The 25526-nt window shown below is 43.3% G+C and overlaps 1 protein-coding gene across 1 annotated transcript in view; it reads right to left on the bottom strand.

Annotated features, from left to right (window-relative positions):
• Nucleotides 1-354: 354 nt before the first annotated feature.
• GC (GC vitamin D binding protein) overlaps nucleotides 355-25526 on the bottom strand; it is a 61427-nt gene continuing 36255 nt past the window's right edge. Inside the window, exons 6-13 of the mRNA XM_061583425.1 lie at nucleotides 24752-24846; nucleotides 21641-21770; nucleotides 13636-13856; nucleotides 10565-10697; nucleotides 8648-8739; nucleotides 5457-5589; nucleotides 4279-4337; nucleotides 355-515 (exon numbers count right to left, since the gene is read on the bottom strand). Of these exons, the coding sequence (XP_061439409.1) occupies nucleotides 4281-4337; nucleotides 5457-5589; nucleotides 8648-8739; nucleotides 10565-10697; nucleotides 13636-13856; nucleotides 21641-21770; nucleotides 24752-24846 (861 nt within the window). The 3' untranslated portion in view covers nucleotides 355-515; nucleotides 4279-4280. The remainder of the gene's footprint in view (nucleotides 516-4278; nucleotides 4338-5456; nucleotides 5590-8647; nucleotides 8740-10564; nucleotides 10698-13635; nucleotides 13857-21640; nucleotides 21771-24751; nucleotides 24847-25526) is intronic.

The following is a 25526-nucleotide window of genomic DNA, read 5'->3' on the forward strand; positions in this document are numbered from 1 at the left end:
TTCAGAGATGGTGCAATGTTGCCATCTGCAGGCTAAAACAATAACCATAGGAAATGTAATAGACGTCTCTTCAAAAACAACAGACCTTGCAAAAGTTTTGAATCTGTTGTCTAATGTAAGGCTACTTTTGCCCCTTTCTCTGGCTCAATTGTAAATGGGTAAAGGTGTGGCATTTTGGTGAAGCTGGATCACAGTTGCAACGCAATTCTCCCTCTGAAACAAAAGAGCTATTTGAACAGTGTAAGAATCCATAAAATGTAATGAAAGGGATTGTTTTTCTTATTTCTAGATGTGGACTTAGAAGACTTTTTTTGGTAAAGAAAATATTCCTGTACTGAAACCGTCACAATGATGGAAATATGGAAATCTCTTTTATTAAGGTGTCAATAGGTCTTAGTTGGGGTGCTAGATGATTCCAGAGGTCAGCAGTGTTGAGTCAGCCAAATCTGGGGATTGCGTGCATTTGAAGCTGCTGCAGAAGGGTGTTCAGCAACTCAAAGCTCTTCGTTTTACACCTGCAAAGATGACAAAGAATATTTCTTACAGGGATATGCAGAAGGGCTACATTAATTAACAAAGTACAATGGGATACACTTGTACAGAGAAATGGATGATCAACCCAAAGAGTTCTCTCTCTCTCTCTCTCTCTCTCTCTCTCTCTCTCTCATGGCCTACTGAGTTGGGTGGCTGAATGGACCATCATCTAAAATAGGCACTGGGGTTCATGTCTCTCTCCTTCCCTCTAATCGTAGATGTGTATAATTACCCTCTAATCATAGACAAGGCAGTTACTCATGGTTAAGGGAAGAGCTCTTTGCCCTGGCTCAGAAGCACTCAGTTTTAACTAATTTACATTTTCTAGCAATGAAAACAGATCCCTTGGGTGACAAGCCACATGACGTAGCCATTCATATACAGCTCTTACCACTGAGGATGTGCATGTTGTCCAGTGATATTTTCTTTTTGGTCAGGAGTTATTGCCCGCATTAGTTTTGTACTGGAGAAATCTTTGATATTTGCAGATGCCCTTGTACTTTTAAATTATATTCCTGTGGCAGTACAACAAAAGTGGGTTTTGTGATACCTTATGGGGCCCAAGAGGCTTACATTCCAAGCCTGGAAGGACAAACACTGCCTATAAGGTTCGCGGACTTCACTGCCCTTGCTATGTTTGAATGTCTTTCTTATAAACATCAATTTTGTTTGGATGGCATATATCACCGTGTATGTTTAAACGGAGACAGATGTACTATTGTCATTGTACCGTACGGGGGAAGGGTTGTAGCTCAGCGGTAGAGCATCTGACTTGCATGCAAAAGGTCCCAGGTTCAATCCCTGGCATCTCCAGGCAGAGTTGGGAGAGAACTCCTGCCTGAAACCTTGGAGAGCTGCTGCCAGTCAGTGTAGACAGTCCTGAGCTAGATGGGCCCATGGTCTGACTCAGTACAAGGCAGCTTCCTGCATTCCTATTAAATTATTCATGTGAGGTGATGTTTTCCTTTCCCTTTCTGTTTGCAAAACTTGCTATTCCAAATTAATAAAGGAAAAAATGACTGAGGATGTGCAAACGCCCAGCTGAGGATGTGGTCAAGTTTTGCATCAGTACCATGACTGTCCTTCATTTCTGGCTATGCTGACTGGCGAGTAATGTCTCCTGGAAGCATCTGCGTAGAGAATCCATATTCCATTGGCAGTGGCTATCCCTTTTGGCCAGCAGATCTGGGGCTGGTTGGAAGGATAACCTGTCCTTCCTCCCACAAAGGATGCATGGCACATGGTGCAGTGGCCTTGCTGACACTAAGCAGGTCCGGGTTTGTGCAGTGCCTGTCTGGGAGACCCCCCCATATTTCGCCTCGAGTTCATATAGCAGCCTTCCTAGGTAGTGTTGAAATGAGACGGCACTTGTAGTTAATTACCTGAACCAGTGGGGGGAGCTAGACAGAAAGAATAATGTTTGTGTTCCTCTCATTCAGTGGTTCTCAAACTTTTTTGGTTCGTGGCGCACTGTAAAACATAAAAATTTTCCGGCGCACTTTGTGTACAAAATTAAGAATATATTAATATATTTTAAACTATAAATAAAAATAACTTAAACTATAGAAAACTATTGCTTATCCTATACAAATGGGTTTCTTCTCATTTTTAAAATATACTTTCATAATATTTGAGGCACACCTAGCCACCTCTTAGGGCGCACCAGTGTGCCTGGGCGCACCGTTTGAGAATCACTGCTCTCATTGATGACCTTGTAGCCTTGTTCGTTTGTTCGTATGAGAAGCTCTTCGGCTTCTTCTTGGACCACACTCTCTTCTTTGTTCTTCCTCAGTTTTGTGAGGATTCTCTCTCCCTGAGCAATCACTCAGAGAGATGGATATGCATGATCGTAATGAATAAACCTTATTTTTTCTTTCTCACCTTTACTGGCTGTTTTAACAGACTGCTGTGTCGCAACAAGGGATGGCAAGATCTGTCAATTTCGGTTCTCCCAGTTTCTCACTTTTCTAATGTTAAATTCAGTTCCCTCCATTTCTGCAGCAATTTGCGATTTAAAAAAAAAATCCTCATGAATATTCTCCACCATTTTAGTGTGAATTGTAGGCAGTTTTGACAAAGGTACACATTTTTGCAAGCCATTTCTCATCACATCATGTCTTTGTGCATATTATTTTCACTCATATATTCATTTTTATGATGCGCGCTTTCCCCTAATATATGTATTTTTATAAATATTGTTTAGTTGGCAAGCTGCATCCCAAACTTCTAATAAATGTGAATTTTGAAGGATGGCTGTGTGTCGGTTCTCATATAGTTTTGGAAAGTGCAAATTTGATAAATTCTGCTTGAAATGTGAACTGAATCGAAATCCTCACCCATCCCTAGTTGCAACTGCTGTGTAGTTGTGCTGACTTCCACCAGACATCGCTGGACTTCAGCTCCTATCAACCCCAGCCAGGATAGTCAAAAGGAACACAGGAGGCTGCTTTATACCTAGTCAGACCATGCATCCATCTTGCCTGGTATTGTCTACATTGACTGTTTCAGAAAGGGATGTTCCCAGCCCTACCTGGAAAGCCTAGTTGAATTTGGGACGGATTGCTTGAAAAACAGATGCTCTTAACACTGAAGTACGGACCTTCCCCTAAAGCCAGAGATGATGGGAATTGTGGTTGTTTGCTATTTATTAAATTTATCTCCTGCCATCCTCCCAAAGGGAGCCCAGGGTGGCAAACAAATGATCATGTACTAAAAACATATTTATTTATTTATTTATTGATATCTCACTCTTCCTCCCAGCAGGAGCCCAAGGCGGCAAACAAAAGCACTAAAAACATTTTAAAACATCATAAAAACAGACCTTAAAATACATTAAAACAAAACAACTTTAAAAACATTTTTAAAAAATCTTTAAAGATATCTTTAAAAAGAGTTAAAAAACATACTGTATTGTTTTAAAAAAAGTTTTTTTTTATTATTTAAAAAGACATATTAAAAAGCAATTCCAACACAGGCGCAGACTGGGATGAGGTCTCTACTGAAAAGGCTCGTTGAAACAGGAAGGTCTTCAGTAGGCACCAAAAAGACAATGTGGACGGTGCCAGTCTAATATTTAAGGGGAGGGAATTCCAAAGGGTAGGTATTGCAACATTAAAAGTCTGCATCCTATGTTCCGTGAAACGGACTTCCCTATGAGATGGAATCTACAGGAAGCCCTCAGCTGAGGAGCACAGTGATCCACTGGGTATATAAGATCTTTCAGGTAAATCCTGGTCACAAACTGTATAGGGATTTATACACCAAAATCAGCACTTTGAACTTAGCCCGGTAGCTAGTTGGCAGCCAGTGCAATTAACACTTATATGTGTTTTAATGTGTTTTAAAGTTTGTTTATGATGTTTTAAAGTTTTTAGTGATTTTGTTTGCCGCCCTGGGCTCCTGCCAGGAGGAAGGGCGGGATATCTCAAATAATAAATAAACAAAATATCACGTTATATGTCGGGTCACAGTCACTCCCTGGGCCCGGATATGGTCCCCCCCCACTCTGGCTAACAGATCTGTCTTCCTTGTCCTTATAGGTTCAACATTTGAAGAACCCTGAAAGGGAAGTTGGGAGGTCCTTTGCAACAGTCCAGGTTTGATATCTGAAAGAGAATTCTGTGAAATAATAGCTGAATTCTCCTCTAGCTTCTTCTCCATGCATACGTGCACACACATACCCAAGTCCATTTTTTATTTCCCACCCACCTAAGCTTTTAAACAATGCACAAATAATGTTCTCACAATTAGCTCTGTGTCAAGCAGTCCTCTTCAGTACATGTGTAAGTAACTTCAGATTGAACCTGAAAATGAAGGGAAAATATCTCATATCTTGATTTCTCATATCTCTGTTCTCTGGCTAAGTGTCCTGGCTCTGCTCAGCCAAGTGTGTCTGTGGTGGCTGAATGAAATTAGGGCTATGGTAAATATTCTCTAAATTCAGTTTTCATTTTGAACAAATGGTGGGATGAAGGAGTGGGATTGCATCATCCATGCTTTGGTGCTAGGAATCTCAGCGAATTCTGACAAAAACGGAAGCAACAATGGCAAATGTTTGTTTATTTGTCCCATGTCTGGAACAGAAATCAATCCAGTGAACATGATCTGCACTCACTGTTGCTGTTGCTTTCAGTCTGCAAATGATACACAATTGATTCCATTTCCCACCTCATTTGGGAATGAATACAACCCAATATAATTTACATAATTTATGTAATTAATTATGTAATTTAGCTGATTTCACTACAGTGGATAGTGAGATGAATAATGTCATTTTTGGCAGAAGATGCACTGCAGTGGAACAGAAACAGTGCTGCATGCAATGAATACAGGGTGGAATGGGAAATGATGCTGTCTTACATCCTTATTTGATGCTGTCCCTTGACTTTTCTTGTCTGCAACTGCTGCTTCCCTTCATCATTTTCCTCCTTTGGTTGCCTTAATAATGTTTGCTGGCTTCAGACTTTGAGCCAGTTCACGTCCTTGTCTTGCTGAAGTTCCTTTATGTACAGTAGGGCCACGCTTATATGGCAGGTTCCGTTCCGGACCCCTGCCGTAAAGCGGAAATCGGCGTAAGGCGGAACCCCATTGACTTTAATGGGGCGCGTTGCACGAAAATGCCGCAAAATCAGCTTTTAAAGAGGGGAGGAAAGCCGCCGCATTAGCGGAATGCCGGGAAGTGGGGCTCTACTGTATAATAGAAAACCAGGCATACGAACACACCTCTGCAGCACATACAAGTAAATATACGATTGGGGCTGGCACCCCCATGTGACTTTGGGGGCAGGGCTAACAGGACACTCCTGCAGCTCTTTCCTATGTGTGATGTCCTTTGGCACAGGGCATGTGTGAAGGGGGCTCTAGAAACCAGAAGTCCAAGGGCTCTTTCCCCAAAGAGCTGACCTAGAGAGATGGCTCTTTACCTTCAATCCACAATAGGATGGAGGTGCATTCAAATGGCAGCAGGTAGAGGCAAAAGTGGCCCTCTGCTCAACCAGACCATTAATGGTATCTTCAGAGGCACTGGGAAGCATCTTGTGATAGTGCTCTCTCAGTCTACAAGATGAATAAATAAAGTTATGTTACTAGCACTTTATATGGACCCGTCCCAAATCTTATGCAAGGGAACAATGGTCAGCCCACCCCTTCAAATGCAATGATTCTTGTGGAACCTTAAAGACAGTGGGTGGTATTCCATTAGTGCAAGGATTTATACTTGCTCAATGGGGTTTTTTTATCCCATTGAATATACACTTTTTGAATATAGAATACATATTCCTTGCTGCAGATCTGTGCAACTAGGAATAACCTGAGCTGTCCGACAGGCTTTTGAGATAGAAGGTGTTTAGGATTGGGCTCTACAAGGTTTGTTTATTGTTTTATGCTGTTATTTGTATTATTTTAAAAAATTTTTTAGTATTATAAGTGCTTGTTTCATGGTTTTAAGGTTGCGTATAGTTTAATTGTATCTTAATTGTATATTCTTGTATGTTTTTAACTACATGTAGTTTTATTTGTAAGCCGCCTTGAGTTCCAGTTTGGAAAAAGGGCGGGGTAAAAATAAAGTTTCATTCATTCATCTAAATAAAGAAATCTTAGACAATATAGCCAAACTAGTTTTAATCTCTTACCTCATTAATCATTTTATCAGTTGAGGCTATGATCCTGAACATAATTAAAGGGAGTAAGCCTCATTGAGCACAAGTGGGATTTGCTTCTGAGTAAACATGCAAAGGATTGCACTGTCCATTTGTGTAAACTTACATGTGACTAAATCATTTTGAAGAAAAAAGATGATGTGTGTCACAGCAGGAGCTATTTTAGAAAGTTCTTTACTTGGGCAATGCCTCTGCTAAGATGGCGCTTGCCTCTGTAATTGTTATAACTATACAGGGTTTTCTTTTTATTAAAAACATTGCTTGACTCCTCAGCAATGCATTCTTATTGAAATATGCTGTATAAATACTGAATATTATTATTGGGGCTGCAGTGTTTCATCAGTTCATTGCTTAATCCGTTTTTAATTGATGAACCCAGAGGTGAGGGAAATGTCAACCTCCAGATGCTGCTAGATTTCGACTTTCCTTCTCCCTGGCCTTTGACCATGCTCTCTGGGGCTGATGGGAGTTGAGCTCCAACAACATTTTTTTTGGGGGGGCACAGGGTCTCCACCCCTGGATTAATAGCATCATAGGAAGCTGCCTCATACCAAGTCAGACCATTGGGTCCATCTAGCTTTGTAGTGTCTGCACTGATTGGCAGTGGCTCTCCAGGACTTCAGACAGGGAGTCTCTCCCAGCCCTAACTGGAGATGTCGGGGGTTGAACCTGGGACCTTCAGCCTGCAAGGCAGATGCTCTCCCACTCAGCTAAGACCCTTCCCCTATCTAATCAACAAATTAGTGAGCTCTAATGATCATATTTAGGATTTATGCAGCACATTTCAAGTGAGACTGACCATTATCCAGCTGCCTCCTTCCATTCACTGAAGGTTGTTTGATTCATTGGAGGCTTCCATGAATGGAAGATAAGGGTGGTATTTTTCATGGATTCCTCATTCCCTCTGTAGGCCCCTGTCCCCACCCAAATCTGCTCCTGAGCCTTGGGGAACCCTCTGGAGCAGTCTGGGAGATGGCACAGAAAGGAAGAAATTGTGGAAATTGTCCATCTCCCCCTTCCACTCACAGAAACCTCTGTTGGATCAAAGAGTCTTCTGCAAATAGAAGGACAGCGTTGAGTATAACTAGGGATAGACCTAAGGATGGACAGAATGATCTTGATGTGCCTTTGTATAGAATAGTCCAAAGAATGGTGCCCGTTTTGAATGTGTTCACTGGCAAGTCCATTCCATTTTCTTCTTCTTGTTGTTCATGTATTAATTGTACATATAAAGATCATATGTACCCAATTTTACAGAAGCTCAGAATGAAAACTAAACCTTGCAAACTATCCTGGCCATGTTAGATACAGATACATACACCCCTCTCCCTAAAGCAGAGGGCTATATTCAACTAAGTCCTACTCAGAGAAGACCCATGAAAATTAATTCCCTCCCCTTAAATATTAGACAGGTGCCATCTGTGTTATCTTTTGGCACCTATTGAAGACAGTCCTCTTTCAACAAGCCTTTTAAGTAGAGACCTTATCCCAGTCTGCGTCTGTGCTGGAATTGCTTTTTAAGATGTTTTTAAAGTTGTTTTTTAAATATGTTTTTAAGATGTTTTGTTTTAATATGTTTTAAAGTCTTTTGTTTTTAAGATGTGTTAACGTGCATTTAGTGTTTTTGTTTGCCACCCTGGGCTCCTTCTGGGAGGAAGGGTGGGACAATAAATTTAATAAATAAATAAATAAATAAATAAAATAAAATGAATGAACCTACATTACTAATGTCTATTAACTTCAGTGGGTCTACTCAGAGTAGGACTAGCATGGAATGCATTCAGAAGCTACCTTCCAACCACACAAAGATAAGAGGTATATAGACACACACATTTCCCCATCCCTCACCAAGGCAATTAAGAGGCATTATCAAAGTTTAGAGATGCAGTCCAGGCTAGCATATGCCCTTGAGGAGGGCATAGAGCAGGCCTGCGAAGGGGTGTGGCCTGGTGAGAGTCCCAAGGGCCAGATAGGGAGACCTGGAGGGCCACATTCAGCCTCCAGGCCTGAGGTTTCCTATCTCTGCTTTAGGTGTCATTGTCAAGCTTCACTTTCCTGCCTACAAACTCCTAGCTGCTATTACACTGGTCACATCTGCACCATACACTGAAAGCACTCTTATACCGCTTTAACTGTCATGGCTTCCCCAAAGGATCCTGGGAAATGTAGGTTGTGAAGGGTGCTGTTGGGAAACCCCTATTCCCCTCACAGAGCTACAATTCTCAGAGTGGTTTAACAAACAGCCCTTCTTCTCGGGGAACTCTGATAATTGCAGCTCTGTGAGGGGAATAGGGGGTCTCCAAACAAAAAGGGTGGCGTACACTAGGCAGAGTTTTAAACATACTCACACATCCCTCTCAGTCCTTCATCCATCCAGGCAAGCAGAAGGCATTATCAGAGTTCAAGGACGCATTCCAGTCAGTCAAAAACAGTCAAGGAGGGTATATAGCACTCACCTCTTCTTGAATTCTAGGAAAGTGTAATCTGTATAAACTGAACACATGTAGTTTCCTTTTGAAATCAAACCAAATGTCTTTGCTGGGAATTTCTAGAGTGCAGAAAGAAAAGGGTAAAATGGCACGAACGAAGAGCTTTTACATGTAAAATCATTACCATCATAAAAAATACCCAGTGAAGGCTTCTCAGTGTGATAAGGCTATATTCATTTCTCTGCCAGAAGCCATTCGGAGGCATTCACTTCTAAGGGTGGCATTAAAGGGCTGCAATCTGATACTGACTGTAGGGATAATAGATGTCTAGCTTCCAGTGGAGACTGGTGGCCCCAATATCAGTGGCTCCGTGAATCTGACATTTCAAGGAGCTGTCCTAGGTGCTTGGAAGTTTGGACTAAAACCCAGAGCAGATTCACTGCCCCACTGACACCGGGACCATCTTTGCCTCCGGCTTCCCTTCCCATCGTAATGTTGCAGTCATGAATGTCTGGAGCAACAACCAGATTTTGCTTCTAACTCAGTTTCCCCCCAATCAGTTCTCTCCCACAGAAGGGAATGACTCCTATTTGTGATAAGGAAAAATGAAGGGGATGCAACTGGGAACCATCGGCCATGGGATGGCAAAGCCTGAATATCCTCATAGGAATTGAGTGACCACAGAAGACACTGGCAGCTGGTGGCTCCATGTCAGTGGGGCAGTGAAATCTGCTCTGAAATTTAGTCCAAACTTTCAAGAGGCTGTCCCAGGTGCGAAACCTATTTTGGGCATAGATTTAAGCACCCTGGACAGTTCCTTGGAAGTTTGTACAAAAACCTGGAGTGGATTCCACTGCCCCACTGACATGGAGCCACCAGGTGCTGCTGACGGAAGGGGGATACAAGGTTTGGTCCCATGTCCCATGCATCTCCAATTGTACCCCCACTTCAGACTGTATGCTAGGTAAGGATGGCCGGCTCTGTCCATTTCGGTTCCTCTCAGTTTTTCATTTCTTTCAATCTTAAGTTCAGCTCTCCACATTTTCACATCCATTTGTGATTTTTTTAAAAAAAAGTTCTCATGAAAATTCACCAGCAATTTTGTGCAAATCTCTCCCAATGCACACATTTTCATAAAGCAATTTTTCCTGAATGGAATGCATTTTTGTATGCTATTTTATTACTTATTATTTATTTATTACTCACATTTATATGCCACTTTTCCATATAAATATGCTCAAAGTGGCTTACAATAGCACAAAAATGCAAATCACTACATCAATAGCAATCATTTATTATTGTTGTTGTTGTTGTTGTTGTTGTTGTTATTATTATTATTATTATTATTATTATTATTATTATTATTATTATTATTATTATTATTATGTGATTTATATCCCGCCCTTGCTCCCAGCAGGAGCCCAAAAACATAACAATCGTTTCAAATCATTTCAAGACATAAAGATCCAACAATAACTCCAACTGATTACCTAAATTTTATCACATTTAAAGTCATCATAAAACAAGCTATCAATCATGTCATTTTGGTAGGTTTGCCTTTAAAAGCAAACTGAATCGTATTCCTCTACCGTCCCTAATTCTAAGGTGCCCTGCAAAAGAGGCAGGAAAAAGAAATCGGAGGACAGGTTTCAGCACAGTACTAGCTGGGACTGCTGAGAATTCTTTCAGGTGGGGATGAGGAGCTTGTGATCCTGCAGATATTGATGGACTACAAGTCCCATCATCCCTGACTCCTGGCCAGGCCAGCTTGGGCTGATGGGAATTAGAGCCCAACAACATCTTGGGGACCACAGCTTCCCCATATGGATTTCGGGGAGAGGGAATGGTTTGTTTAGAACAGTTTTTCACATTGATATGCCATGGGGGTGAGACTTGAGACAGGAGTGTGCAAGAATGAGCTTTCAGAAGTATATTGTATTTTACCTGTTCTTTAAAGCAAGCTGTCCTGTTCTCAGCCCTGCAGCATGTATTTACCACATTTAGGTTTTTTTCATACAGAGCGACGAGGAGGGCCTCTGGTGTACGTGGAAATATCTGAGCAAAGTAATGAATATAGCTACAACAGAAAGAAAAGCGTCTCAGAACATTTTGTTTGCATTAGCCTGGCAGCATTACACAAATTGGAGCTTCTATTCTTTTTCTGTCAATGACTGGAAAGTTTGCTTAAAAAAGGAATTAGTTTCAGTACCAGTTCCCTCCCTCCAAAAAGGAATTAGTTCAAGTTCAAGTTCACCCCCCCACCCCAAAAGCAACTAATGCCATTTCACTTCAATTTACAATTCATCCACATGGTCCTTAGCATTTCTCCCCCCCCCTCCAGAATTTTACAAGCTATAACAAAATATAGTTAGGACTAAGAAAACATCAAAATGCACACACAATGTGATGTGAACAGTTGTTTTATTTATTTCTCCCAACAATTACGACCTTTATGTTTAAACAGCAGCACTGCTTTTCAGATAGGCAAAAATGGTCAATGCAATGGCCTCATTCATACACAGAGTTTAGTGCAATCACACACACACACACACACACACACACACACACACACACACACACACACACATTACTGAATTAAAAAAAAGTCTGAATTAAGAGTCTCCCAAAGTTCCATCACAAAAGGAACTTAATTTGCACTCAGTTCACCTGGAAATCATGCCATTTCAGGGGTAATTCAGATTTTCAGTGAATTGGTTATTCCAAATTAGTCCATTCTAAGCACTCGTCAGTACACAAGATTCTATGCTTCCATATCCTGAGACCTCAGGATATAACATCTGTGCATTTGAGGGTATATTTGACCTCCAGGCCAGGAAAGAATTCAGCATGTACAAAATTCAGGTGATTTATGTACATACCCCAAGGCCTGTTGGGGATTATGCATAATAGCCAGAGAATGTACAGATTTTAGCTGAAAGATGCACATCCCCCAAAGCCAGTAGAGGATTATGCACAATGTCCAGAGAATGTATAGAATTTGGGCGATATATGCACATTTCCCAAGGCCTATTAGAGATTATGTACATTAACTAGGAAATGTACACAATTCCCTCCTCATGGATGGTTCATGTGCACATTCTCCATGGGGCCTGGTGGATGTGCACAACGGGCTGTTATTATGCACATTAACCCTTCAGTTCACACTCCTCTTATCATATACATTAGTCAAAACTGCATACAAAAATGTGTTTATTAGAAGAAATTTGCACTAAAATGCTAAAGAATTTTCATGAGGATTTTCTTTTTTAAAAAATCACAAATTGCTGCAGAAATGGAAATGCTGAATTTCAGACTGGAAAAATGAGAAATTGAGAGAAGTGAAATCGACAGATCCTCCTACTATCACTACTCCAGGGTTTTAGGCAGGGGACATTCCCAGCCCTACCTGGGGACACTGATGACTGAACCTGGGACCTTTTGCATGCAAAGCATAGTGCTGCATTGTTGAGTTACAGCCACATTTGAAAAAAAGCCTTAGCCATGCAATAATTGCATTGCCAAGCATTCACTAAATACCAAAAAATCAATAGTGGCACTTTTCAACAATGGTGCTCACAGTTCCACACCAAATGAATAATGTCTTAAAATCTGTAATAAGCAAATCGGAACAAATAGTCACCCCAGTTAATCCAAGCCATCTACTATACGCCCATTGCAAAATAGTGGGAACAAAAAGACTCGTTCCAGAAGACACAATTCACAATGGAAAAGCCCACCGCTCCCGCCAGCCCAATTCCAGATCCGAGTCCATTCCATTCAAGCCAGAAATGCCTCTATCGTTCTTGCAATATGTGAAAGGCCAAAGTGCATGCTATGATATACGCACTTTTTAAAAAGTCCCCTTAAAACTGGCCACTTAGATTCTGAACAAAAAACTGCCTCGGGGCCCCCAAATCCAGGACATGCTCCCAATCTGGATTGGGGCCTGCCCAAACAGCAGCTTGTGGGCCCTGATAGAAGATGGAGGCATGGGGCAATTTTAGACAGGGAACTGAGGGCAGGCTCTGATCCAGATCAGGAACATCCAGATCAGGGCCGGTGGTGTGGTTTTCCTTCAAAATACACTATCAGTTTCAGCATGTGTTCATCACAACATGTAGCTTGGCCCTTAAATATCAAGGAGAACTTGAATGTTTTTATTTGGTGTCTAAGATGCCAGACCTCTCTGCAAGGACAGCTAAGGAAGGACCATGGCTCAGTGGCCGAGCAACTGCTTTGCATGCAGAAGGTCCATGGTTTGATTCTTGGCATCTTCAGGTAGGGCTGGGAGTGACCCCTGTCCGAAAGCCTAGAAAGCCACTGCCTGTCAGGGTAGACATTACTGAGCTAGATGGACTGATGGTGCTATCGTTGGATAATGATGATGATTTTAATTTATTACCCGCCCTTTGCCCTGTGTTCCTAGAGTGGGTTGCAACAGTTTAAACACATCCTTAAAAACAACTTACAATCACAAAAATCATAAAAAATAGGTTCTGAAAAATATATGCCTCAGGTGTCAAAGGCCAGGGTAAAGTGACATTGCCAGGCACACCTCAGTGGGGAGGGAGTTCCACAACTTAAGGGGCCACCACAGAGAAGGCCCTCTCCTATGTCACCACCCCTTGAACATCTGAGGGTGTCAGAACTACCAAAAGGGCCCCCTTTGCTAATCTTAACACCTGAGAGGGTCTGCAAGGAAGGAGGTGGTCTTTCAGATATTTGGGACCTAAGTTGTTAAAGGATTTAAGCACTAATGTGAGCACATTGAACTGGGCCTTGAAACGAGCTGGCCACCAGTCAGTTAATCTTTAACCACCATGTTTACACTCACAGCCACGTTGATTGAAAAAAGTGGCAAATAAGTAGGTTTCCCCACCCTATCGGAACATGCTTATGGCAAAGTGGGAATTAAAACACGTGAATAACTTTGGGTTCAGAACCAGGAGATCTTAACAATTATTAATGAGCACACATTAATTCATAATAAATAAGCCCATTCTGAATCCGCTTACCGATTCAATTCTCGCTGTCTACAGTCAAGATTACAAAGGCACTCCTGAGACGGTCCTTGGTGTTCAGGACGATCGACAGGCTTGTCCCACGGCAGTGAATAGATGCATAAATATTTTGGCAAGTTGCCATTTCCTTTGCGGCAGCTTCCATTGCAACACTTGTCAATTCTTTCATCTTTAGCTGAGAGTTTTTCGCAGATTTGGGCAGTGTGCTTTGACACCTGGGGAGGAAAAGGCAGGCAATGATTTCGCAGCAGAACTCAACCAAGCAGGATTTTGCATGTGGAACAATGCAGACCTCATGTGTGATGGGACACCTCCAGCCACGGGGGCCAGTTTCAAAGCCATGATTAATCAATTCCCTTCCATTTGGTTCCGTTCCGAATAAATTAATTAATTTAATGAAAAGTATTTGTAATCCTCTGTTCACCCCAAGATCCCAGGGAAGAAACATGCACAGTCCAAAACAAGAATTTTATATATTAAAATGTCACAAAACAGAATATAGAATTCAGTTATAAATAACAATTAAAAAACCCAGCTGCAACAGAAATCCAAAGGCACAATATTTATGTATTCAGTCTATATTGCTGAAGGGGGGGGGACAGACGGCAAACACATAGGAGCATAGTAAGATGCCTTATACTGAGTCAGACCATTGGTCCATCTACCTTAGTACTGTCTACACTGACTGGCAGTGGCTCTCCAAGGTTTCAGGCGAGAGTCTCTCCCAGCCCTACCTGGAAATGCCAGGGGTTGAACCTGGGACCTTCTGCCTGCAAAGCAAGTGATCTACCACTGAGCTGCTGCCCTTCCTCTCACCCCTGCCCCAAAGCCTGTTCAAACAGGAATGTCTTCACGTGCCAACAAAAGGACATCAATGTTGTGATGAGATGCACCTCAGAAGACATGCTTTCCGCTTTGATCCCCCATTTATTTTTCATTTTTTGCACAAAAATTCTGTATGAAGAATCAGTTTCCTGTTTTGAGTGAAGAAATTGAGGTGATGTTGGTTGGCTGCTCCAATCCCCTCCCTTTCAGGTTTTTAGCCAATGAGTGAAGTCAAAGCTGTGACTGGCAAGACATGCACATCACATTAACTGAGTAAGCTTATAGCTTTTGGCAACAGCACGTGTGCCAGCCTGCCTGCCCACTTTTCTTTCTTTGTGCACATTCAGCACAAGGTCCAGAAGAGGGCAACAAGGATGATCAGGGGACTGGAAACAAAGCCCTGTGAGGAGAGACTGAAAGAACTGGGCATGTTTAGCCTGGAGAAGAGAAGACTGAGGGGAGATATGATAGCACAAGTACGTGAAAGGTTGTCACATAGAGGAGGGCAGAGATGTCTTCTCCATTGTCCCGGAGTGCAGGACACGGAATAATGGGCTCAAGTTGCAGGAAGCCAGATTTCGACTGGACATCAGGAAAAACTTCCTAACTGTTAGAGCCATATGACAATGGAGCCAATTACCTAGAGAGGTAGTGGGCTCTCCGACACTGGAGGCATTCAAGAGGCAGCTGGACAGCCACATGTTGGGTATGCTTTAGGTTGGATTCCTGCATTGAGCAGGGGGTTGGACTTGATGGCCTTATAGGTCCCTTCCAACTGTACTATTCTATGATTCTATTATTCTAAGATCAAAGAAGTTGGTGAACTGCATCGTGGCATTTGAATAAGTGAGAATTTCGAGGGATGGCTGTGTTTTGGTTCCCATCTTGTTTCAGAAAGTGCAAATTTCATAAAATCAGTTGGAAATGTGAACTGAATTGAAATTCTCACCCATCCCCACCATTAGTACATTTCACAGAAATTGCAGGCGGGGGGCAACTTACATTTTGGTGTGCATAACTTTGTTCCAGAGCACATAGAAGCTTACTTTTTTCAAAAAATGAAGTTTCTGAGCCCCGTGCTGGCCTTGGGCCTGGTAGAAATGGACCCTTCCTATTCAAATGTTGGTGGCCCTGTGTATAAGGATTGTCATTCGTTCCATCATTTGAGGGTTGCTGTTGTGAGAAGTGTATATATTGTGTTGCTTTTTCAGAATATGTTAAGGATAAATAAAATGTGTGATTTTGATTGTTAAGAATAAATGGTTAATAGGTTAATAGACTGTTTGCAGTAGATAATTCTATAGAAGCTGGAGTTAACGTAGATAGAGAAAAGGGGCTTTTTCTTAGAATAGGACATCTGTCTGAAGTTCAAACAAAGCAGCCAGAACAGACAGTTTGTGGTCAAAGTTCCACTTTAAAATAGACAGGGGATTTACACTTGACTAATTCAGCTGATGTTTTTAGCCCTTCATTGCTTTGCTTGATGTAAAGGGAGTTTTTATGCTTAGTTAATGAGGAGGGGAGGGGAGTAAAATACCATATATGGGAAATAATAAATAAGGGTATAAGGTAGCCTAAAACTGAGGAGTGGGAGATGTAAACAGGGGAGGAGTTTCATGTGACAGGGACAGGCGGATCTGATAGGCTGTGAACCCTGGAAGTACCTGACCAATGGGGAAAACAGGGGAGGGCATGAAGTGTCGGGCTAGGGGATAAAAGATTTGTACAAATGTCATTTGGGTGTGTCTGCCTTCTGGTAGTCACCCGTCCTTGCAAGTACGAAAATAAAAGCTTTTAAAACTGATTCACACTTGTCTCTGTCGTGGGTCTTCCACAGGAGACCATTTTTGGGGTCTCATAGGGGGTTTTTCCCTTAAGGAAAACCACGCTAAAACCACGTTTCTTACACTGTGATATTTAGAAGGCATTTCCACAACACCACCACACTCAGCATTTGATCAGTTTTGCTGTGCGTGAAGGTGAAATTGCCACTGAGCCTGTCTTTCACTCTTCATCTGGAAAAAAAAAATCTGTTCCTTGTAAACAAGACAAAGAAGGCAGCAGAGAGGAATCGAGAGCAAGGACCAGAAGTGAAATGGCTTTTGATTGCTCCTCTGTTTGCCATGAAGTGGGGAGAATCCCAGGCATGTCCGGGGGGGGTATCTAGCCTATCCATCATCTTGTATATCCATTTCCTATGAGTAAAAATCATTTTTCTAGAGAGGGAGGGTGAGAGATCTCTCTGCACTTGTCCAAGTAGCGAGATGTTCTAGGGGTACTGCACTCTCCCAGGTTTGGCTCCCTTTGGAAGGACGTCACAGGAGGCTTAGGGTGTTTTGTAATATCTGCATTTATTTACAGATATACAGACTGAACATAAATGGAGGCAGACTGCCAACCTCCCATATCAGATCTCAAGAGAGACAGACAACCCATCCCCAAAGCTGTTTGCTTTTCAGAGGCCCAACCCACAGCTCTCTGTTTCTTTTCTCAAGCTGTCTCAAAGGGCAAACTGCTTGTCCGTTCTTACACAGAGAACTAGCTTGATTTCATCATCGTTAATGGGGGGGGGAGAGAGAAAGAAAGAGAGGTCGTCCCCCTCTCTGACTAGTCTGTAAGAAGAAGCAATTGTCCAGCTATATAGTTCCCATGGCAACATATCACCTCTAATTTACCCAATAAAAGAAAATTCTTTCTAGGCCAGACCAGGGCTATTAAGGTAATCTCCTGTCCAGACTTTAAACTTAAAATAATAGAATCACCAAGTGGAAGGAACCCTAGAGTTCATGCAGTCCAACCATATTACTGTGACTCTCTTATGTAAGAGAGACATTGAAGTCTTAAACCAAAACGTTTCAGCTTCTAGCCTCTTTGGATTGCCCTCTGATTCACATTGGAAGGTGGAAAACTGAAATGTTTGGCTTTGGTGGTAAGTGGCTCCGCGCAGTGCGGTGACTAAGCGTGGATTTAAGCCTAATGTGGTCAAAAGCAGCAATGCCTACGAGTGGCTGGCCAACGTGGACGTGAGTCAAGCCAAGTCGTAGGCAACGCCAAAGGGGAGGAGGGCAAAGGGGCAAGGACCACCATGGGCAAGCAGGTCATCTAGTAATGGTCAGTGTGGTGGGTGAAGGCGGGGTGACCTGAATTCTGGACACTGACGCTGATCGCAGAGGGAGGCCATTGGTGGCCAGTGCCAGGGCTGGTAGGGCAGAAGGCAGGCAGCCCAACAGTAGGTGGCGCCAGAGCCAATGACAGGCACAGCCAGCTGGTGCTGCTTTTGTCCCCATCCTCCTCCCTGCTGAGTTCTACAAGGACGACCCTGAGACTACGAAAGAGGTACCAGGGCCACCTCTTGGACTGGCTGCAAGCAAGAAGGGAGGCAGGCTGAGGGGCAGGCTGAGGTTGGTGGGGTAGTGCCCCCTTGACCCATATAGGCCAGCCTCCACTGGGGCACAGGGAGCGTGGCATGGCATGGGCATGGTGAGACAGCCCAGCCAACATGCACCACCGACTGTTCCTGAGGTCACCTCTCCCCACCCTCACCTCACTGATATGAAATATACCACGTCTTCTCTTTCGGGAAAGGCCCCCAAAGTGGTGGGCAGAGTATTAATACAAATAAAGTTGCAACAAGCCAATCATCAAAGCAACATCAGCGGTATTGCGAGGACACCATGGTGAGCATGGAAACTCTTTGCAGATCTCATCTGAATAATTCCATTGACCTTACAAGCCCAAACCTGGTCTCCCGGCCAGGTTCTACAGCTCAGCGTGCACCTTAGCACCTAGTTTTAGTACAGCAACATCTGGAGGGCCATCAGCAGCACCTGGTTGGCTGCTGTGAGGACAGATGCTGACCTAGATGGGCCACTGGCAGGGCTTTTCTTATGCCCCTACATTCCCTAGTCCTGCTCGATACTAACCAAGATGCCAGCCCTCATTGACAAATGCAAACACTACCCATGGGGAGCAGGTGATCGATTCACCATGGTATTAATGAAACTCGTGCTTGGGTGGCTGCTTTTCAAATTCTCATCAATAATGCCCAGCTGACTAGGCACAGATGTCGAAATGGCAGCATTTGTACCAGTTCCCATTTATTGCTGGCATAAAATTGGGCCTCCCCATCCTGGTTTGAGATCAAGGCCTTTTGCACAGCGTCAGTATCGGTAGATTGTCTCTGGACCATAATGTGTCACGTGCGAAAGGAATGAAGTTGTTTTCCAACACACCAGAGAAAGAGAGAGAAAGGAAAGGGAGAAAATGCCATTTGTCCTTTCCAAGTAAACACCTCTTTCATCATTGATTAAAGTAATGATATTTTCCTCCCAGGTTCATATCACAAAAGGGCAGTTCAAAGTGTGGGAAGAATTGCTTGGTTTATCAATGCATCAAACATTAACTTGCCAGACCTATAAATGCTGCTGAAGTTTTGCTAAGGATCATCACCTTTTTTTGAAGGGACACCCCATAAAGAGCCCCTGATTGTCGCTGTTGTGTGCTTTATGGACACTAGCTTTGGGCCCTTAACAACTGCAGGACATGCAGAAACCTACAAGAGAAGCTTTTCCCATTGCTGCACTGTTATGGCCGGCAAAGCTTCACCTTAATATTGTTAACAGACACTCTTGTGGCTGCGTAACTCCTACCTGTGAACCAGGTATTGCACATAAAGTAAGAAATGCAGGCCCTGCCGTAGGGTTGATTTGTGGCCTGGTGAGAAAACAGCCCTGCCTATTCCTGTGCCTTTAATAGCTTTTGCACCAGTGGGCCTTGCAATAAAATGTTGCCGTGTGGAGAATTCCTGTGTAGCATGCCAGCCAAGCCCCTTTCCACGCTACTCCATTCCATTTCCCCAGTTGCCTGTCATCCACCACCACCAACACACAACAGATACTCAGTGTTCTGTGGCCACTGAGCATGTACAGTCCTCATTGGACTTGGGGGAGGGGCTCCTTTTTAGCTTTTTTCTAAAGTGTTTTCCTCCTGCAAACCTTTGGGTCCGTCCCCCTGCAAACTTGCTGATAACTCCCTCTTCAGTGTGGATGGTGGTGATTGAGCTACAGAAGAACTGGCAATCAGAGGATGGCTTTTCCACTAGTATATAAATGGAAAGAAGCATGATTTGATGTGTGTATTTCTTAGCCAGCCCCATAGGAAAGCTCCTGCCTCCCACTTAGTTGATGGCAGGCATGTACACAGAGTGGCACAGCTTTCTCAGAGACAGGAGAGGTTGGTGGGGTGTGTGGGTGGGCTTATTGAATCCCATGCTGACTGTATTAGAGGGGGTGCCTGGGAGCTCCCTATCCACGATCCATGGCAGGGTCGGGACCTGATGCTGCCAAGGATTGTGGAACAGGAGCACTATGCTGACGAGGTGTGCCTGGCGCCAACACTGTTATCTTTTCGGTGCCAGGTCAAGACTTTCCTCTTCTCCCAGGCATTTTAGCATGTGTTTTTAAATTGTTTTTTTTTCTTTTAAAAAATGTATTTTTAATTTTTTTGTGTGTGTTTTAAAATTTGTATATTTGTTTTTATTGTTTTTAATTGCTGTAAACTGCCCAGAGAGCTTCGGCTATGGGGCGGTACATAAATGTAATAAATAAATAAATACCCCTCTACACCCTAAGGAGGGGCCCTCAGTCAGGGCCTGACCTGGCCACCGGTCACACTGGCCTGGCCACACTAGCACCGTCCCTGAGCGTCACACCAGAGCATGTAAAAAGAGGTGCTGTGAGGGATAAACTAAAACAGGGCAGAGAAACTTATTTTCTCTCAGTAGCTCATTCTTCTAATCTTAAATTCTCTTCACCACATATCCGCATCAGATTATGATTTTTTTTTTTAAAAAAGCCCTCATGAAAATTCATCAGCATTTTCATTCACATTTCCCCTGATATACATATTTGTGTACGCAATGTTGTAGAATATACACATTTTTGCAAACAGTTTCCTCTAATATAATGCATTTTTGTACCTTATTTTCACAATATTGGTATTTTTATGCATACTTGCCCCTAATATATGCATTTTTGAACACACTTTTTTTTCGGGGGGGTTTGGAGAACTGCACCACAAAATTCAGAAATTTTCAAAGGATAGCTATGCTTTGATTTGAGTATTGTTTCAGAAAGTGTGAATTAGGTAGGCGCAAACTGAATTTCATAGAATCATAGAATAGCAGGGTTGGAAGGGGCTTATAAGGCCATTGAGTCCAACCCCCTGCTCAATGCAGGAATCCAAATCAAAGCATTCCAGACAGATGGCTGTACAGCTGCCTCTTGAATGCCTCCAGTGTCGGAGAGCCCACCACCTCTCTAGGTCATTGGTTCCATTGTCGTATGGCTCTAACAGTTAGGAAGTTTTTCCTGATGTCCAGTCGAAATCTGGCTTCTTCCCCCTCCCTTCCTATAGGTCAGGTGTGGGGGACCTGTGCCACCCCAATGTTGCTGAACTACAGCCCCCATCTTACCTGGCCATTTGCCATGCTTCCTGGGACTCATGGGAGTTTTAGTTCAGCAACATCTAGAGGGCCAAAAGTTCACCACACCTGACTTGTAGGTAAAGCTTTAAATATTCCTTTTCAGAATACCTGGACTCATTGCGTTAATGTTTCAATTACTCCCACATTTCCTTGGGAGAAAGTCCCACTGAAGTACAATATGTAGGAGTGAGTGAAATGGTTGGCAGAATCATGTGCCAGCTTTTGCTGGATTAGACCATGTTAGAACCAGATAGGGAAATCATATCCTTGAAAGTCCCTATATAAAAATCATTCTGCATTTAGAAAACTAGCATGTCAGGGAGAAGGCTGTCTCCCTGACATGCTACTTTTCTAGGTGCAGAACAATTTTTAAAGGGGGGGCATTCAAATATGTGTTCTAACACAATACAATTCAGCAAGAGCTGTGTTGTAATTCTGTAGACCATGTCACTCAGCTTGTCAAGGTGAAGTCTAGGTTAAAGCCTGTATCCCTGACATACTACTTTTCCATGTGCAACTGGAAGTGGCACAGTTCAGCAAGTACCATGCCATCTAATTCTGCAGATTGTGGAAGCAGGGTCTAAGGAGGACTTATCAATTCCTGCTGGGCACATACTGCTCTGCTATTTTCTGCAAATTTGCAACAACCGGCAAGGTGGAAAAATGCCGTTTAGGCTCTTGAATGCTCACCTCCTTCTGGATGCAGTCTTCTTCCAGTGAATCGCAGCACTTGGAAAGCACTTCAGAAGCACCTTCGGCCAGGGATGAGGCATCCTCAAAGGAAGCATTTACACTTTTCTGGGTAAATGCTATCAAGTAGCTAGATGCGGGCACAGAAAATAATGGGAGTTTACATCAGCACAGCTACTTCAAAACAGCCCACCTTTCTAAACAGCTTCTTGTGTCAGCAGCAGAATACACACATCACAGATCCAACTAAATACACGGGATCTTTCTGATTCTCTTCACTTCCTTTGCTGTTACTGTTATATATTGGCCCTATTCAGGCATTACCTCAAGGACCACGTCTTCCCGTATGAACCAACCCGGACCCTGTGATCATCATCAGACATCCTTCTTTGTGTGCCCCCTCCATTGGAGGTTCAGAGGGTGGCAACATGAAAAGGTGCCCCCCTCTGGCTGTCGAAGGCTCTCCTCTGGGAGGCATGCCTGGCACAATCTTCATCCATATTTTGACACCAAGCAAAGACCTTTTTATTTTCTCAGGCCTTTGGCCCTTTATGTGTGGGGTCTTGACTATTGATGCTCTCTTCCAGTGAGGCAGGAATTTGTATTTCTTTTATCTGGTTTTTAATTGTCAGAAGCGTTTTTAGATTTTATTGACTCTTGTTTTTAACTTGTTAACGTAAGTCACTTTGGGGCACCTTGGTGAGAAAAGTGAACAAATAATAATAATAATAATAATAATAATAACAACAACAACAACAACAGATTGAAGCAATGTGTGTGTATCTGCATATATGTGGGAGGCTTTATGCTAGCTCTATCTCCAAAATCCTTAAATGCCTTAAATGTTCAGCTAAACATGTGAAGGATCCTCTCTGCAATCAGATATCCTACTAGTTCAAGGGGTTCCCAAGTATGTGAAGCACTCTAAGCATGTTCAGCCAAATGAGAACGGTGGTGGCCCCCCGGCTGTAGAATGTGTTGTTAACATGTGTTCAGGCAATAATAGGGCTATTGTCACAATCTAACCTCAAACAGTGACCTGGTCATGGAGGACAGGGGTACCAAGGAGCTTATGGATGTCTTATGCTATGGGGGACCTCTGGCCCCTCAGTCAAAATTGGCCCAACAGGCTGTTTCTCCTAAACCATGCCCACCTGAGCTACATGGACTGCCTTCAAGTCAATCCTGACTTATGGCGACCCTACGAATAGGGATTTCATGGCAAGTGGTATTCAGAGGAGGTTTACCATTGCCTCCCTCTGAGGCTAGTCTTCCCCAGCTGGCTAGGGCCTGCTCAGCTTGCCATAGCTGCACAAGCTGGCCCCTTCCTTGTCCCCAACTGCCAGCTGGGGGGCAACTGGGCTCCTTGGGACTATGCAGCTTGCCCACAGCTGCACTGGTGGCAGGGCACGTAACCCTTGAGCCACTCACTGTGGGGGTGATCTTTAGCTGGCCCTTGACACTCAGGAGACAAGAGCGGGGATTTGAACTCACAGACTCTGGACTCCCAGCCAGGCTCTTCTTCCCACTGCGCTATATCAAATGTGTGTCTTACAACATCAGATGTGGGGGAGATAAAGGAACAATTCAGAGCCTTCAATGGTGCTCCCAATTGTTCAGCAGCAAGTAAGGTTTGCATACAGCACCTTTTAAATTTGGCGCCAAATGAAAGCCGTCCTGGGATTGGTTCTATTTGGGAGCTCTTGAGTGAAGCTAATGTCTGCCGGAAGTAGGGCTCACAGTCAAATTCAGCACTGAAAGCAAGCCCTACTTTCAGCAGGAATCTTTGCAGCTGTGGCTTGGGTTCAGGCAGCTCCGGTTTATATTAAAGTTGGGGCTACAAAAGAAACAAGGTAGAACTGAGAGTGCACTTGGAGAACTTCTTCCTTTGTAGTTTGATGGCCCTGCTCACCTGTCAGAAGTGGAGCATGGGGGATGAGCCAGTTCCCCACCCCTGCCCTCTAGTCATGCAATTCAATCAACAGAGGAACTGGGTACAATTCCCTTCAGTGATGCTGAAGCTTGGTCCAACAGCCAAGACTCCATGTTCAGGCTGCTTGAAATTCCAAGCCCCAATCTCCCAACCCAGACTCATCCAGGAGGTGTCAGATTATGTATCCAGAGGTTCATGATCTTTTGTCACATCGTTTCAAAGATGTCAATCAACCTCTCCAGAATCAAGGCAGGGAGGAGATAATGCACATGAGTGCAGGCCAGAAACCTACTGCCTGAAGAATCCCGCTGACAGAGATGGAGCAGGACCCTGGACTGATAGCAGGGCTGACTGAGAGATACGAAGGCTTTGTCTGACATTGAAGCTTATTGGAGCAAGCTGCCTGTTACCTTGGAGCTGTCCTTGGACCTGTTGACTCTGACCCTAGTCTTGCTTCCTGACCTTGTTTTACTACTTGGCCTCTCTTAGAGCAGTTCCCAGCCCATTGGATGCACTCTGCCTACAGAGAGCAGTTGACCCGTGGTCACTGGTTAGATGAGCTGAGCTCACCCTTGCAGGTTCTCACCTGCTAGAACTGGACAGATATACATCTGCATTGTTCAGGTCTACCCAATGAATGCTCATGTTAATCCACATGGGGCCCATTGCCTCCTTATGCAACCATTTGTTGCTTGGACTCGCTTGGCTTCCAAACCTTATGAATCCAAGGTGAAATTGATGGGGCATCTGGAGATTTCCAGTTCTCCAGCAGACATCACTGAGCTGCCACTAAACAAGCTTGTTACTAGTTTCTTGTTTGTGACAAGAAATAAACTTTTTGCTTAGAATTATGTGCCCACCAAAGTGTGTTTGCAGCATACACACACACACACACACATTTAAAAAGTAGTCTGATGTTCATATGGCAGAATACCCTCCTAGACTAGGATTCCTATGCACTACTACGGTTTGAAGAATATTAATTGATAGATGCATGCATCGATATGCTAGCAATCCCAGTACCGTTCCATTAAATTGTGGTGTACTTTACTTATTCCAATCCAAACAGATCTCTCCATGCTCCCACAATGAACAGCAACTGCTGAAAATTCAGAGATTCAACCTTGGACATTCCGATCTGCCATAAATGCATAGGACACCAAAGGCTCCCTTTGTACCTGAGCCTTGTTTTTTCTTTCCCAAACAAGGCGTAGCGGGAACATGCTTTGTTGGATAGGTCTGTGAGCGTCCGAAGAGACTTCCTCTCCAGCCTCTGCAGTGTAAAGAGAGAGAGGAATCAAGTAGCAACACTTGATTCCTACTTCATCAGGGCAGCAGCTACTAGCAAATTGGAAAGTGCTCGTTGTGATGTTCCACTGTACATGTGTTATTGATATGATCATTTATTTATTACTTATTTATTAAATTACTCATTTATTATTATCTATTAAATTATCTTGCCCTTCCTCCCAGTAGGAGCCCAGAGTGGCAAACAAAAACACTAAAAGCACTTTAAAACATCTCCAAAACAAACTTTAAAATATATTAAAACAAAACACCTTTGAAAACATATTTTTAAGAAAGCTTTTAAAGAATCTTAAAAAGCAATTCCAACACAGACATAGGCTGAGATAAAGTCTCTACTTAAAAGGCTTGTTGAAAGAGGAAGGTGTTCAGTAGGTGCTGAAAAGATAACAGAGGTGGCACCTGTCTAATATTTAATGGGAGGAAATTCCAAAGGGTAGGTGCCACTACACTGAAGGCCTGCTTCCTGGCAGATTGGAGTTGTAGTCCAACATCTGCAGGCCAGTAAGTTGGGAGATTCTGGTCTACTTCCACCATTGCTATCAAAGCCTTTCTCCTTCTGGAGTGAATCCAGTGTGAATTATCCTGCCTTTTAGAAAGTTGTTGTAGCCATTGAGTGCATTAGATCTGAAGTAACTTAATCAGGAA

This window comes from Rhineura floridana, chromosome 9, assembly GCF_030035675.1.
Source record: "Rhineura floridana isolate rRhiFlo1 chromosome 9, rRhiFlo1.hap2, whole genome shotgun sequence".
Classification (NCBI taxonomy): domain Eukaryota; kingdom Metazoa; phylum Chordata; class Lepidosauria; order Squamata; family Rhineuridae; genus Rhineura; species Rhineura floridana.